Source organism: Gossypium raimondii, chromosome 9 (genome assembly GCF_025698545.1).
Source record: "Gossypium raimondii isolate GPD5lz chromosome 9, ASM2569854v1, whole genome shotgun sequence".
In the NCBI taxonomy this organism is placed as follows: domain Eukaryota; kingdom Viridiplantae; phylum Streptophyta; class Magnoliopsida; order Malvales; family Malvaceae; genus Gossypium; species Gossypium raimondii.
Genome location: NC_068573.1, coordinates 30,834,766 through 30,848,184, shown reverse-complemented (window position 1 = coordinate 30,848,184; position 13,419 = coordinate 30,834,766). Strand labels below are relative to the sequence as shown.

General features: G+C 30.0%; 1 protein-coding gene across 1 annotated transcript; it reads left to right on the top strand.

Annotated features, from left to right (window-relative positions):
• Positions 1–539: 539 nt before the first annotated feature.
• Positions 540–3,448, top strand: LOC105798962 (protein GID8 homolog). The gene is made up of 7 exons (XM_012629238.2): positions 540–678; positions 845–947; positions 1,760–1,919; positions 2,013–2,119; positions 2,381–2,512; positions 2,642–2,798; positions 3,108–3,448. Exons 2-7 carry the CDS (start codon positions 894–896, stop codon positions 3,227–3,229), a joined length of 732 nt encoding a protein of 243 aa, XP_012484692.1. The 5' UTR covers positions 540–678; positions 845–893; the 3' UTR covers positions 3,230–3,448.
• The last annotated feature ends 9,971 nt before the right edge of the window (positions 3,449–13,419 follow it).

The following is a 13,419-nucleotide window of genomic DNA, read 5'->3' as shown; positions in this document are numbered from 1 at the left end:
AGACCAAATGGTAATTGTCTTATTGTATAGATTGTTTGTCAAAGATGGCTGACTTGTGTATTATTAAAATCTTGACATAACGGTGTTTGTGGCGGAGCCATGCTAACAGTGTTAGGATGGCAAAGCTAGGGGATGATGCTATAGCGGAGGTAATCTCATCAAGCTTGGACAAGACAAGATAAATTTGGCTTTAGCTCGCACTTAGCTAGGCTTCAAATACAATTTTATTTAAATTTAATTACAAAATATATAAAATATTAATAATTTTCTAAAAAGTTCAATATTAAATGAATAGTGAAAAGGTTCGTCTGGATTATATTCGAATTGCAATCCGATCCAATCAGACCTATCAACAAATCTAATGTTGGGCAAGGAGCTATCATCAAAGAACATTTTCAAAATGAAAAATATGCTTGAGGCCCCATAGATTGAGACCCAGAATCTTAAACCCAACTCTTAGGTCTCAACAATGTCGGCTATGGCCCAATCAATCTCACAAAAAAATATGTATATATATACAGCTTAGCAAAACATTAAAAGAAAAGAAAGGGATCGCAACGAGAACAGCTTTGGAAACCCAAGAAAAAGAATACCTTTTTTATTAGTATTTTTCAATTTCATATAAGTATATACAATCATTGCAATTTCAATCATTTTCTCAATCCGTCTTTCTCAAAGGTATTTTCTTTTTCTTTTTCTTTTTCCTAATTTCAGTCGGAAAAAAGGGATTTTATTTGTTGACTAATTGTTCAGTTGAGTTTCAGATAAGAAAAGAAGAGCTGAAATCTTTTTTGATATGAAATTTCTGGGTTCTTCTCTTTATATGTATAAATATATTTTGTAGGGATAGTTGAGCAATTTGGGAATAAAATGGGAGTGAAGGTGGAGCACTGATGTCACTGTTCTGGTTTGTGATTCGTCAACTAGCTGAAATTGAAGAACAAATGGTATAATTCCTTTTTTTTTTTTTTTTGATGATTTTGGGATAATTTGATCGTTGATTCTTTTAAGAAAAATAAACATGTTTAATCTTTAATTTTTAGCTGTGAAAGCAATTAGAAGTTAGCTATGCAATATGATTTTTTTTACTGTACTATATATATATATTTGTAATAATTAAATCTTTAATCTAGATAAAAGATAAATCTAACTTTCGCTTAGCTTAGCTTAGTATATTCTTTTTCCTCTTAAATTGTCATACTGAATAATGGGCATGGATGGAGAACTGAGATGTTTTTGTGTCAAGTTTGTATGATTGCAATATGTATTTGAGTTCAAAAGAGAAGTTCCGAAAGGACGAATATCGAACATGTTTCGCTTTACGGTACGGAGTGTTAGCCTAACTCGAAGCAATGTATATAAAAGATGAGTATAGCCAAGATGTAATGTTGAGATGGATGTATTGAAATGCTAGGAAGGGTAGAATTAGAAATGAGCTTACTTGATTCCGAGTTAGGTCTAGAGAAAACTATTTATGGTGATTTGGCTATGTAGGATGTATATCAAGGGATGCGTGCATTAGTTGGATGTGAAATAAGTAGAACTCGAAGAGAGGATGGTGGCTGTAGCCGACCCCAACTATATTGGGATTAAAGATAGTCGGTTCAGAAACTGTCAGCATCGTATTTGTATTGAAATTACAGCATCTTATTTGTATTGAAATATGTATGAGGGACATAGTAGATTACCAGTGAATGGATTATGTTCCAATTTGTATTGTAATGGAATGTATTTACGATTCAAATTGTTTTGTTAACAGGCTACCTCGAAGAAAGTGATTACACGGGAAGAGTGGGAAAAGAGATTAAACGATGTTAAAATAAGGAAAGAAGACATGAATAAATTGGTGATGAATTTTCTCGTCACCGAGGGTTATGTTGAAGCTGCTGAAAAATTCCAAATGGAATCGGGAACTGAGCGTATCCTATAAAGAAGATCAATGCTTACTCTTGTGCTCGCTCTGTTACTCCTGTTCTTCGAGTTTTAGTTTTGTTTTCCTTATTGTGGAACAGCAGATATTGATCTTGCAACAATCACGGATCGCATGGCTGTTAAAAAGGCTGTACAAAGTGGAAATGTTGAGGATGCGATCGAGAAAGTTAACGATTTAAATCCCGAGGTAGTATGTTTGATTACGATGCAATGACTTCTGTAACTACTAAAACTCTATTGATCATCACTGATTCATTGTTATTATACGTCTAATATGAAATCTGCTATATGAATGGTAAAAATTTTGATTCAAATGAATAATCCTGTATTTAGTGGTGGCCAAGCAACATTCGATTTCCGATATGAATATTTTTCCAATACTTGCTGTAAAAGAAACTAATATTTTGAAACTATCTTCACTTTCTGGAAATTCATTTCTTTTCTGTAGATATTGGATACAAATCCGCAACTCTTTTTCCATCTCCAACAACAGAGATTGATAGAATTGATTAGGAACGGAAAAATAGAAGAAGCCTTGGAGTTTGCTCAAGAGGAGCTCGCACCTAGGGGAGAAGAAAATGTAACTCTTCTTCATTCTTACTCGAAAACTCTTTTATGAATGCTTATTTTGCTTCTGATTTGGACATGTAACTAGCATTATTCAGTTCTTGCTAAAATGCGGATTTAAAGTATCGATTCTTTTCTGCAGCAAAGCTTTTTAGAGGAGTTGGAGAGAACTGTATCGCTCTTGGCTTTTGAAGATGTTTCAAACTGCCCAGTCGGAGAACTTCTGGACATATCACAGCGACTTAAGACAGCAAGTGAGGTGAACGCTGCCATTCTTACTAGCCAGAGTCATGAAAAAGGTTTGTCTGTTGTTACTCGATACCAACTTTTCTAGGTTTTGTCTTAACTTTCTACAGGGAATGGAACTTCAGTGTGATCGTGCATTTCTTGTTTACAATTACGGATTACCTTTCAATTTTATGCACAACCTACTTAGTTCTTTAGTGGTCTGGCCTTGATACCTGCTTGTTAAATAAAAACGAAAAACCAGGAAAAGAAGAATGCAATTGTTTGCTTTGTACATAGTTGACATGATTTAAGCTTTGGGTTTATTTCGCCTGCCTTCGAGAATTAACAAAATCTGCTTAATCTGCATGCTGGAGTTCCAGACCCCAAGCTTCCAAGCTTGCTAAAGATGCTGATATGGGCTCAAAATCAACTCGATGAGAAAGCTGCTTATCCTCGAATAAACGATTTGTCGAATGCCACTCTTGAAGATCCTACGGTTTGAAAGGCTTGCAAGTCATTTTGAGGGAATCAAGTTGCCTTGAACGATCCTCTAGATCGTGACGAACGAAGTGGTTTTATGCTTGTAACCTCTTCATAATGACTAGCTAGGAATTTGTTGGATTTCATTTGCTAAGATGTGATTGATGTTTTATTTTCAGCCTTTGATTGATGTTTACTTTGTTCTTAGGTGAAAATCCAGTCCCCTTAAGCCATTGTACAATTTGCTGTTCATGCATTTATATACCTTTAATGGAGATTCCATTTGACAATTTTAAAAAAAAAAAAGAAAAAAGGAAGAACAAAACCCTAATTTTTTTCCGAGATTGTGGATATCGAGATTCAAATTTCAAATCTGCATTTCTACATAACTAAATGAACAAACAAAGAACATAAAAGAAAAGCAAAAGCTTTGATTTAAGATTTGACACGAGGAACGTGATAAACACACATGATGTTCTTACATTGTGAGCAATCCCGAAACTGGTTAAGTCCGATCATGTTTGCTTCTAAACCAGTATCTGACCGGCAACAACCATCGTCGAAATTGAGAGCATAACTTGAAGGATCATATTGGAATATGCACTGCTGTTTTCTCTTATGGTTCTTCACAGTTTTCTTCAATGCTGCTTTGGCTCTCCAAAAGAGGCTTTTGCATTGCTTCTTACCATAACTATTCACCCAATCCAAAGTTCCTATGAAATCAACATAAGCTCCCATTCTTTTTAGAACCAAAACTCAGTGATCCCTTTAGGCTAAATGAAGAGGAAGTGGAAAGAGAGGAAGGGATTTTAAAAGGGAGATTTTACGAAGGGTTTGCAGAAGCAGCAATGGAGGAACAATAAAGACAAAGAAAAGGGGAAATTTTGGGGGAATTTCATTGGGATGCTAAAATTCCACCCCAAAAAGACTGAAAGTGGGGGGAAAAAATAGAGATATAATGGGCAGAGAGCCTTTTCCTATGAATGTATTTTCACCATCAGATGACAAGTCTACAACTACTTTCTCTACTTCTCAGTACTCTCTTAATTTATACCCTCAAACTTTAGCCTAGTGTAGAATCTAATCAAGTTTCAAGTGTTGGTAAAAAATTCGGGCTTAAACTCGAATTTGAAATTTGCAACTTATGTAACCATAGGATTTAAGGTCATTTCTCCCATGTTGTCCCCTACAAGAGAGGTATCGATTCAGAAAAATGTCTTGAAACTTGATTATTATAGCTTAATCTCGATATGTAAACATGAGGTTAAAGGACTTTGGGATCCATTGAAACCCTTAGGGGTTAAGCATTTGAAAATGTTTTAGAGCACATAATTTTGATGCCCTTAGAGTTTACCTTCGCCTTACAGAAATCCAAGAGTATTTAAATCCATCTACAAGTACCTAAAACTCATAAAATCACACAACCACCTGGGTTTTAACGGAGATTACAGTCAGGTCTATCCAAGCTCAAGCGGCGGTAAGAACTTCAAGTTTGAACTCGGATTCAAAATTTTCAAGTTACATAACCATGGGTTTAAGGTAATTTCTCCCATGTTGCCCTATATGAAACTTGATCGTTATAGTTTAATTTCAAACACATAATGATCATTAGGGATTAAGCATAAGGGCATATTAATCCATCTCTGCAACTTCATTTCCTTAGTTTTTCCATTGTAAAGTTCTCTCACTAACTTAATTATTGAAGAGTGTTTTAGAGCACAAATTACTTTACACTGAAAAAACCAGAAAAAACCATCTAAATCTATTTTCAAGTCCACTTATTACCGTCGTAAAAAAAAAGGGAAAAAACTCAAACAAACATACAACCGTTTAGGTTTTAATGGACCCCAAGTCTTTAATGTGCAGCACTTTTGGTATCAAGGTTGTACCAAAAACAATTTCAAATGTGAAAACAAAGCAAAAATTCAAAACCCTACAGTGATGAATCAAAATCAAGAGTAAAAGTTTATTCAGTTATTTGTAGAGGATTGAGGCAATGTGAGTGTTATTGGATGATCTCCTGTTTTGTTGTCTTTATCTTCAAAGTCATTTTGCATTTCTAGATTCTTAATCAAATTCCCTTTTGTCTCATTAACAACTCCACTCTTTGATTCAATGTGTTTTTTTCCTACAGTTGGGAATTGCTGGTCCCCTGTCTCAAATCCCATCCTTCTAAGCCGACACAGCAATCTTTGTCCCTAGTTTTGGCTCCTATCCAAGTTGATTGTATCTGTTCCAGTATGGATATGGAAATATAATATTTCAAGACTAAATTATATTTCAAAACATTATAAAATAGTCATTGAACTATTTGAAAATTTTCATTTCAATCATTGAATTATTAAAAAAGAAATTATTTAAGTTACTAGGTTGTTAAGTTCTATTTTAAATAAAAATAAAAGCCTGATTAACGAGCTCCAAGTGATGATTCAACGATTGATATAGTCGATCAATACACACCAATGAGTAGAAGAATATATCTTAGATCCAAGTTGATCTAACAGTTAGTGCTGGTGATCAGAGAAGAAAACTATTTGAATTTTTATTCACAAATTCGTGATGTTCAAAGTTATTTTATTAAAAAAAACAACTGAACAGTAGAAGAGAAGGGGAAGAGGAGCTTCTGATTAGTACAGAGGGTGCGGATAAAGAAGGCCATATAATAACTATTTTAAAAATTTAAACTTACTAATAGTTTAGTAACCTTGGGTGTAATTTTTTTTTTGAAAGAATTTACTCACATTTTAAATAATCTCTAAATTAGAATAATGAATTCTGACCAATTAATTCGAATTCTTAATTTGACTCTAAAAATTCAAAAACTCGAATATAAAATTAAGAAATCATCAAAAATCTAAAATAATTTAAACTCAAAATATCTCAAATAAACAAGTATCTTGAAATAATCATAACCCAAATTTTAGATTCAAATGAAAAACTAAGGGCTTGATAAATATTATTGATAAATTTGAATCCAAAATAATTAAATTTACTTGAGACTAAGGGCTTGTTTAGTAGTGCTTAAAAAAAACACTTCTGACTCCAAAAATACTTTTAAAGAAAATTTGTACTAAACAAGTTGCTTTTGGCTGAAATTTAAGAAGCTAAAACTTTTTAGCTTTTTCTCTCCCAAAAGCCTTTTGGTGCTTAATTACTTTTTCACTCCTCCAATAATAGTATTTTCTCTTTTTTTTGTTTCTTGGTGCTTAATTACAAATGTGTTAAAATCATTAATTAAAAATAAATTTTAAAAATACTAATTACAAATATTTAATGGTTATATTTAAACATTTAAAATATAGTTTATATATTCTAATTAAATTTTATAAATAATTAATATTTATTGCTTAAAAATATTTTAAATTTATATTGCATATATTAAAATATTAACAACAAGTTATAATAAATTTTTATATTCTTACTAAAATATAATAATATTAACTAATTTAAATATTATTTAAATGCATATTTGTTACTTGATAATAACATGTTTAAAATTGACATTTTATTTCTCAAAAGCACTTTTTGACAGCAATATTAAATACTCAACTTTTAAACCAAACTTTTCAAAAACACTTTTTCACAACACTTTTCAAAAGCACTTTTTAAAAACATTGTTAAACTAGAGTTCAAAAATTTAAAATGTGATTCAAATAAATCACAGTCCAAATAACCTAAATCTCTCCCAATACAAATTGAATCTAACACATATCAATGATGAAAATAACAACTATTCATTTCATTTCCTATTATGGGCTCAGGCTAGTTGTCGTGAAAGTTCAGAAAGTGTCAGGTTCTGCTCTGCAACAAACTTTTGTACTGATATTTAAGGCCTGCGGCTATTGCTACATATGAGCATCTCGACAGGTCGTTGAGCTCAATAATTAACGTTGAAAGCTACCATTTTCAAGCTGATGGCAGCTTAGACAATTAGAAAGCCCCTCATTGCATTGGCGTCATGGTGATGGAACACATACGTGATAGGAGCTTGGGAGAAATGGGATTTTCTTTTTTAGGATTTGAATTTAGGATTCAGACGCTTCTGTGTGTCTGCTTTCAAACCCTAAAACTTAATTTACCGATGAAATGATTTTCATGATACATAGTTCTATACCATCGATATTTTGTTTTTCGTTTTTTTTTCTTCTTTTTTAATATTTGTTGAGTAATATTTTATCACATTTTATTAATGAGAACGTTCAGATATTTATACATATTGTTATTGTTTACGACTTGACCCCACTATCCCTAGGACTTATATTTTGAGTGGACTTCAAGTATGCTGGACACGTGTTTCACTCTGGGTTGCCTACTAGACCACGCAGTCTCCTGTCTCCAAGCTCCTGGAGTATATACGAATTGAGACTGCGACCTTCCCTTTGTTCGTGTGAACTCTCCTTGCGAGCTGGGTTCGTGAGCTTCCCTCATGGTTTGCCTCACACTCAATTGTCTGGTGGGACCTATTTAGGTTGCAAGATCCTACTTGGATTCAGGCTGATGATCATTGATGTATAACAATATTCATATTTGATGTATTTTTAAATAGAGATGTCAAGATATATGTGTTAGACACTCATTTAGGTCCTTAGAACATAGGTTTTAACGTGCATATATTGACGTCAAGTACAATAAGAACCAAGTTTATCTCATATATTCATGCAACCACTGTCAAGAGAAAATATCTAATAAATTTAGAGTTCGAATCCAAATTTTACAAGCTTACTTTTTGTAAATTTGAAATTTAGTCATTTATTTTTATTTTAGGAATTTAGTCTTTTTATTTTCAAAATTCATGTCTAAATATTAACATCATTAAAGCTTTTTTTGGTTAAATTTATTAGTGTGACATTTTGAAATTATAAAACACTTACTTTATGTAACTAAAAAATAATGTTATAATGAACATAGATTTAATAAAAGAATTTTAACAGTGTTATTAATTAGATTTGGATTTTAAAAGAGAAAAGCATAAGGACTAAACCTTGAAATAAAAATATAAGGATTAAATTTTAAACATATAAAACTATAGGAGCTTAGGCGTATTTTAACCTTTACAATTAGTTGTCATTAGAGATTTTAGTGGTAGGGTTTGAGTCTAAGTTCTGTATGCCATGTTTGTTTAAGCCTGGCATAATTTTAAAGTATAAATCTTAACTTTTGACCAATTTCATTCATATTTATAAATAATTAATCTAAACTTTATTTAAGTTTACACCTATTTTATTAAAATCTTAATTAGGGTTGAGTAAGGAAAATCAAAGAACTAAAATCAACTCGAACCAAGTTGTTTGGACGGTTTATGGAATGTAAGTTTAAAAATCACTTTGTTACCTAAAATTGAATTAAATTTTATTTTATATTTTATATAAAATTAATTATATATTAAAATAAAAATACTGAAAATAATTTAGAAGTTCTTTAAAAATTATTGTTTTTAAGAAATACTTATGAAAAAGACTTTGAAATTTTGTCAAATAATATTCAAAAGCCAACAAAGCTCATTATGTAAAAATAGATCTAAAATCCAAAAAAAAAATTAATGTAGAAAAATCGAGAACCTAATCAAGTGAATTGAACTAAATTATGATGAATGATTCAAAAACTCAATCAAACCAAACCAATATCACCCTAATCTTAATAACTTAACATATTTTTAATATTTACATTATAATATTATATATTTAATATAATATGTAAAAAATAACATATTATAAAATTAAAAACCAACTTGTTCAAATGACTCTTGACAAAACTAAAATTACTTATTTTGATTTGTGGCTAAGGATGACAATGGACGGACGGAGCAAATGTTGCTACAATCTATCACCGCTCCACAATTAGCACGCTCTGCTCCATCACTTGCCACGTTTCATTATGGATGTATAATCTTGAAAAATCACTATCACCTCTATAGATGTTAAATGCATCCGTTCGCACCTCACTTTGTTTCTTTTTTAAAAGTAAGTAAATATTTAAATATAATTGTTCAAAAAATTTAAACAAGGAATATATAATTTTTTTCTATAATATGTTTTGACATTTTTACCCTCTTAATAGTTATATATATAATAACTAAATTTTATATAGTGGAGTAGAGCGAGATAAGATAAACAATTATTATAAAAAAAAAATCATCTCACATGTATTTTCACTTTCAAAATAATCTATTTTATTCAAATTATTCGATTTTTTGTGATTCCTATGTACGACAAGTGATGATGGATGGTAAGATGTGTTGCCATGAACAACAAAAAAAGGTAAGGTCAAAGCCCAATCTTCTCACTTCTCAAGTCCATCTACAGATATAAAGCAGATTAGTTTACTCCTATAGTCTTGTTGAGTCCATACCAAGTATTTAAATTAATTTTTCAACTTTGATTCTGGTCCAATTTTAAAAAAGGTTTTCTTTTTTTTTTTGCTCATTCTTAGCTTAATTTAAGAAAGGTAAATTCGGAATTAACTCAGCCCGCTCATGTTTAAAATAAATTTCTTAAAAAATATAATGACTAAAAAGATATTTTTTAACACATTAAATATTAAAAACACTACCATAAATATAATAATTATTTTATTATATTAAAATAATTATATTATATTAAAAAACATAAATAAATATTTTATTGTATTAAATATAATTTTAAAATTTTATATTTTGGGTTGGGTTATTTAGTTGGGTAAGTTTTTTTTTTTTTAGATTTTGGATAATGAGTTTAATTGTTATTGGATTAGTGATTTAATATAAATATATATATAATTAATTAATATTTTTTATAAGATAATATATTTGGACTAGGTCGGGCCGAGCTCGGGGCAAAAAAATCTTATCCAAGACTTGGCTTATATAGAAAATGAACTTTAAATTTTACCAAAAACCCATTTTGCAGGCATCATATTTTATCTAAATCTTCTCATTTTTAGAACGAACCTTCAAGCTTGAGCGGATGACTCGACCCATAAATAAGTTTATTGAGATCAAGCACCGGTGTAATAGACATGGGCCGATATATAAACAATTACAATCGTCTGTTACCCACATGAATAACAAGTAGGCAACTGCTAAAGTACCATAAATTTTATTTGATGGTATAAATTGAATTACATATATTCATAATTTTAAATTCTAAAATATTATTAATTATTATAAAAATTATTGATAAGACTTGAGAAAAAAATATATAAACAAGAAATAAAATTTAAAATCAAATAATCACATATAATTTGTTAGTCCAAGAAAGTATTTGATATTATGATTACTTATAAAATTAAAAAGAAAATACAAATTATATGTAATTTTATCTAATTATTCTAGCATTTTATTTTTGTTAGTTTATTCTCTCTAAGATTAAACATATACCTGTTATTATCATCAGTTGATCACTGGTCAAATATAAATAATCAAAAGGAATAGTATGTAATCTAGTATAAATAATTTATAATAAGCACTATCTAATTTAGCTAAACATTTAGTTTGAGTAGGAAAGTATCTTTCATCAATAAAATTTTGGGATTATTTTAAATGAGATTAATAAAATAACATATAATTATATTTTAAAAAATAAAAATATATATACTAAAATTAAAATAATATTATTATTGTACAAAAACAACACTTTGAACTTAAATCATATACGAGCATGTTTGTAAGGCTACAGATTAATTAATTTGAGTGTATTTTTTTTGTAATTACTCTAATTTCCTCATTCCTTTTAAAAATTGAAAAGTGTAATTAGTATGTTCCAATTACACGCAATTTTGTTTGATCCACTACTTATAGTAGTTAATCAATCATGCCACATATGTGTAACTACAAAACCATTACACTCAAATTTAATTTCTACGTGGCTTTCCAAACACACCTAAAATTTTATAAAACCTTGATTCTTGGTATATGAGTGTTGCTAACCATAGTCGTAAAATTTAGATTCTTGAACCATTAACATTCAATGATTCAACTTATTCGGTAATATCGTCCAATAGTTTGTTTTAATTGATAAAAGAATTCGAGGAAATGAATTGATGTAATCAGTTGAACTAATTGAACCGATTTAGGAGGTGAGTTTTGAAATTATATATATAAAATATTTTAGAATAAAATAAAAAGTGAAATGAGTATATACAACCGGGTTCTGTTCTTAAAAGCATTTGAAGACTTGACTTTATTATTGTACTTTTTGAGGTAAATGCTGCAATGTGTTTGAGAGAAAATTATGATAAGCATGAATTTCAACATGTAATAATTATTAATAATTACAAAATGGAGTGTTATGCATTGGATTCCCTTCCATTATTTATTTTCTTACTACTATATATTTACACTTGAAACTTTTTTCTTCTAAATCATCAATTAAAAAATATAGATGAAAAAATCTTCGGTTTGCACTTGAAAAGCAATTTCGTTTTAACTGTCATTAGAACAAAATCGAATAAAAAGGTTAAATGCAAAGTAAAGAGAGAATTAACACACGATTGATAGGTGTTAAAAGTAACATGTTTTTAGCCTCATTCTTAATGCATTTTTGAGTGATTATTTGATGCTAATAGTGAATTTTATGCTCCTAATCCTTTAAATTCATGTTTTTTATACTTAGGAGAGCATTTGGGAGCAAAATGAGCGAAAAACAAATGAAAACCGTAAAATCAAAGCGAGTTACAGGAGCCACACAGGTTGGACCATTCAACACGACCATGTGAGCCATACGGACTGCCACACGACCATGTGGCAGGTCGTGTCGGTTTTGCGATTTGCACTCCAAACAGTGGAAAAACGTAATTTTTAGGGTTTTTCGGGCATTCTAAGACCTATATATGACAAAAATAAGAAGATAGGAGTGAGCCGCCATAGAATACTCAAGAAAACAACTCGAAAAACACCATTGAAGCGGATTCTAAAGCAGATTTCCATCAAGATTGAAGAATGCCTTTTGATTTCTTTGGAGATTATTATGAGTTTCTTTATTTTTTGTGATTATATTGTATTTTGGATGTTTTTATTTGCAACCATAAACTAATTTTCTAAATACCTAGGGAGATGAACCCTATGGATTCTACCGTTTGATTTTTATTTTATGCAATAAATACTTAGATCTTGTTCTCAATTATGTGTGCTTAATTATTGGTTTAATATTTCCAAACTATTAATCCATGTTTGATATGCTTAAATCAGAGGAGGAATAGACCTTGTTTAAGAGTAAATCTAGCGTAATTGAGTGGAGTTGCATGCAATACTAAAAAAAAAAGATATAAATCTATCGGATTAGAGTAAAATCTAATAGGGAATTCATAGATCGAGTTAATGTGATAATAGGAGTTTTAAGTAGAAAGAAATTTCAATTAATCAACCTAGAGTTAGTTGCTCTTATTCTTGAAGAGAGATATTAGCATAATTTAGGTATTTTTACGAATTAAGATACTAAATGAAGAAATTGTGTAATTTAGATTGATAATGAAAGATGAAATCTAGGTAATATAACTTCTTTCCTGGGTATTTGTTTCACTTCTTGGCTGTTAATAGTTTATTTTCCTAAATTGTTCTTTGTCGTGTTCGTAGTTAATTAATTTAGTTAATTTTAGTTTTAATCAATCACCTAAATTTATCGGTCAAATAATATAAATGCAGTAGTTACTAATACTTTTAGTCTTCGTGGGAATGATATCTTTGCTAACCGTAGCTATACTATTAATTGATAGGTACACTTGCCTTAGTCAGATTTTTAGTTGGTTTATGACTACATTAATGATATTTGTTAATATAATTCGGATTCACCAATCCTATTTTGGTGTAGTGAAACCACCCACCATTCATGTTAGTGGACTAACATGAATCTCACTATTAAAATCTACAAAGTCATTCAATATAAAATCTTACCCACTGATTTATAATGAAATAAATTAACTAAAATTTATTTATGCTATAAGTATGAAAGAAAGAAAGAGAAAGAGAAAGAGAAAGAGAAAGAAATGCATGGAATCTTCCTCCTTTAGCCATGAGCTTTGGATCTTGGTAAGAGACTTTTTTTCCTTTCAATTTTTGTCGAAATATTAACTTAAGTTAGTAGTTAAAATTAGCCCATTTGTTAGAATTAGCAATTGGTAAGTTTTACCCAACTTGCAATGGATATGCTCATAAAAGTATTGAAGCATGAAACCATGAAATTGATGAGAACTAGGGTTATTTTATGTTAAAACCATGCTAGAAATGAAGTAGACAAAGTT